The sequence below is a fragment of the Penaeus japonicus genome, unplaced genomic scaffold, assembly GCF_977035675.1.
Source record: "Penaeus japonicus unplaced genomic scaffold, GWHDUDI00000001_assembly GWHDUDI00000033, whole genome shotgun sequence".
In the NCBI taxonomy this organism is placed as follows: Eukaryota; Metazoa; Arthropoda; class Malacostraca; order Decapoda; family Penaeidae; genus Penaeus; species Penaeus japonicus.
In genome coordinates this window covers 6,823,062-6,825,561 of record NW_028234435.1, presented here as the reverse complement: position 1 = coordinate 6,825,561, position 2,500 = coordinate 6,823,062, and the positions used below count along the sequence as shown (strand labels likewise).

The window sequence follows — 2,500 nt, the reverse complement described above, 5'->3', positions numbered from 1 at the left end:
TCTTGTGGCCAAGTCATCTTGCTTCTTTCCACACGTGTTATTTCCCCGAAATGCATGATAGGCAGGCAGCACTGCAACAGGATTGTTGCATGCGTCAAGTTGCCACACTATCGAATTTACATTGGCTATAACACATCTGTGCGACAGTGCCAAACTGTTGCCCTGCAGAAATCCTGCTTAAAGAAAGACATTAGTCAGAATGCAACATATGCCAGCCATATGTTACATTAGTTCCTATTTTGCTCAATAGATGGCACTATTCACGTCGTTGGCGTAGTGTAGCGTGTTAAGGGCGGGAGCTTACTTGTCCTCGTCATCCGAGTCTTTTCGCACCGGAGTTTAAGCGACGTAAATAAGATATGTTGGGATTAGTTTGAATTGTCGAGTGGAAGCCGAGGAATATGTTGATTTTGTGACATGACTTTTTTCATGGAATATGGCGGATGTCAAGGATTATGTAAAGAAATTAGGCAAGTTTGTTCGTTTGTTTAGTAGTTCAGCAATACAAGAATAGGCAATATCAAGCATTTGCAAATAGCTTGGTATGTTTTCTCTTATCATTGACGGTATGATTAAATAATTCCCTTTGGAAATTACTATTACTGTTTTCAAGATGCCCAAGACTTTTTCTCGTGATCCTAAGGACTAGGTTCTACATCATACATGGACATTATACATGGATTTCGTCATTGTATTTGAGAAATTAGGGGAGCCAGACCCTGGTATAGAAAATATTGCAACTGCACACCCAAGATTTTGTTTCAGCTACAAATTATGCCTGGATGATTTATGTAAAACTATAGGTAGAAAAAGCATGATTAGTTGATTAGGGTTGGCATTCTTTGCAAATAGAAACTAATTGCACGTAGCAAGTTCACATTTCATTTATTTTCTCGTTCACTATTGTGATCTCGGTGGAAAGTCCCATATTTTCTCAACAGACTAGAGATTTTGTGAGGTAACTAACATGCCAACAATGATAAGTTACATTGATTTCATGCTGAAGATGACTTATATACAGTTTCTTAGGAAATCCACCCCATATAATTCTCCTCATAGGAGAGTTATGTTGAGGCAAATGCTACCATCTTGACAGTTGCAGTTGTCATGCAACACACCCACAAAGGTCAGCTTAAAATGGTTCTCTATTTGATGAATAATGGAAGATTTGTTGGCTTTTACTGGTTTACCAACAATTGTGAAGTCTAATATGTATAAGGCCAGTGGCAAAGGTGCCGATATCTTCTTTTTAAAAAATCGTGAAATATATGCTTACATGATAATAGCCTGGAATAGGATCTCACTGAACTAAAGTCCAAAATATCTTCACTATAGATAGTCAACAAGACAGAATTTGGGTTTGTTTCTCGTTTGACCATGAATTGCCGGGTAAGTCTTTGAGCTATTTCTTAATAGATTATGCAGAGAGGAAGATTGTTTGCCTTTTCCAGAGGACACAGTGTGGAGGCATATGAGCATAGATATGTGGAATTTCTTTAATTATTTCAGCTGAACTTTTTCTGTGACAGTTAGAGGCATAAAGAAAATGATCATGCAAAGATATGTAGACATAGATGTAGAGATATATGAAGATACCTGCAGTATTTCTTTTTTCTTTACTATTTTTGAAAATGAACATATACTTAAACTATTGAGCTCTCTCGCCCCTCTTTACAAAAATATATATTTTTTCATAACCTTTCTTTTCTAGAGCATGTACTAAAATATTGATTGTAATAGTTTGAATTTCATTTGCTCATTGACCATATGCCACTTTTTATTCATGTGCAGTACATTTACTATTCATGATGGTAAGGTTGAATATTGTAAAATCTTTATTTTATCAGAATAAAAAAGAAGGAAGAAAAATTTATCATGGGAGGAATTTACAGATATGTAATGCTCTGTATGTAGGCCTAGGTTCAGATTGGTAAATATATCAGTTTGTTATCCTACAAATTATATGTATATATAGCCTTTATCTATGTGTATATTTAGGCTATATATTTTCCAGGAGTTAAAAGTTGTGCAATTGAAATAATTGAATTTTGGATAAGTATAATTTTTCATTAAATCTTGATATCCTTTTATTTTTCATTAAATCTAGATATCCTTTTATTTTTCAAAGATCTTGATTTATAAATTATTTTATTACATAAATTTATTCAATCTTTCAGTCCACCCGATAGCAGAGATCAGAGAGCGTGCTCTCAAATCTCTATTGCAAAAGGTGAACTTTCAGTTGATAACAAGCAAAGACCTGGGAGAACATGCAGAATTGCTGCCTAACTTACTCAAGGTGTTGGATCTGGGCCCACACACTCTCAGGAAAGGAGTCATCGATCTCCTGAGATTTGTCCTTACGGTTAGAGCTGGAAATCAACTTATAAAAAATGTGTAGAAATTATAGCCTCTCATTACCCAGTAATCAAATATAAAATTTTGGAATAGCTTTGCTTCTTCTGGAAAACTGCTCAGAGATAATCTAATGATTATCATG

At 35.0% G+C, this 2,500-nt stretch overlaps 1 protein-coding gene across 1 annotated transcript in view; it reads left to right on the top strand.

The window, feature by feature from the left end:
* Positions 1–311: 311 nt before the first annotated feature.
* The window catches only part of LOC122257003 (rotatin), a 29,658-nt gene continuing 27,469 nt past the window's right edge, over positions 312–2,500 (top strand). The window contains exons 1-2 of the mRNA XM_086530330.1: positions 312–470; positions 2,178–2,365. Coding sequence (XP_086386456.1) covers positions 437–470; positions 2,178–2,365 — 222 coding nt within the window. The 5' untranslated portion in view covers positions 312–436. The remainder of the gene's footprint in view (positions 471–2,177; positions 2,366–2,500) is intronic.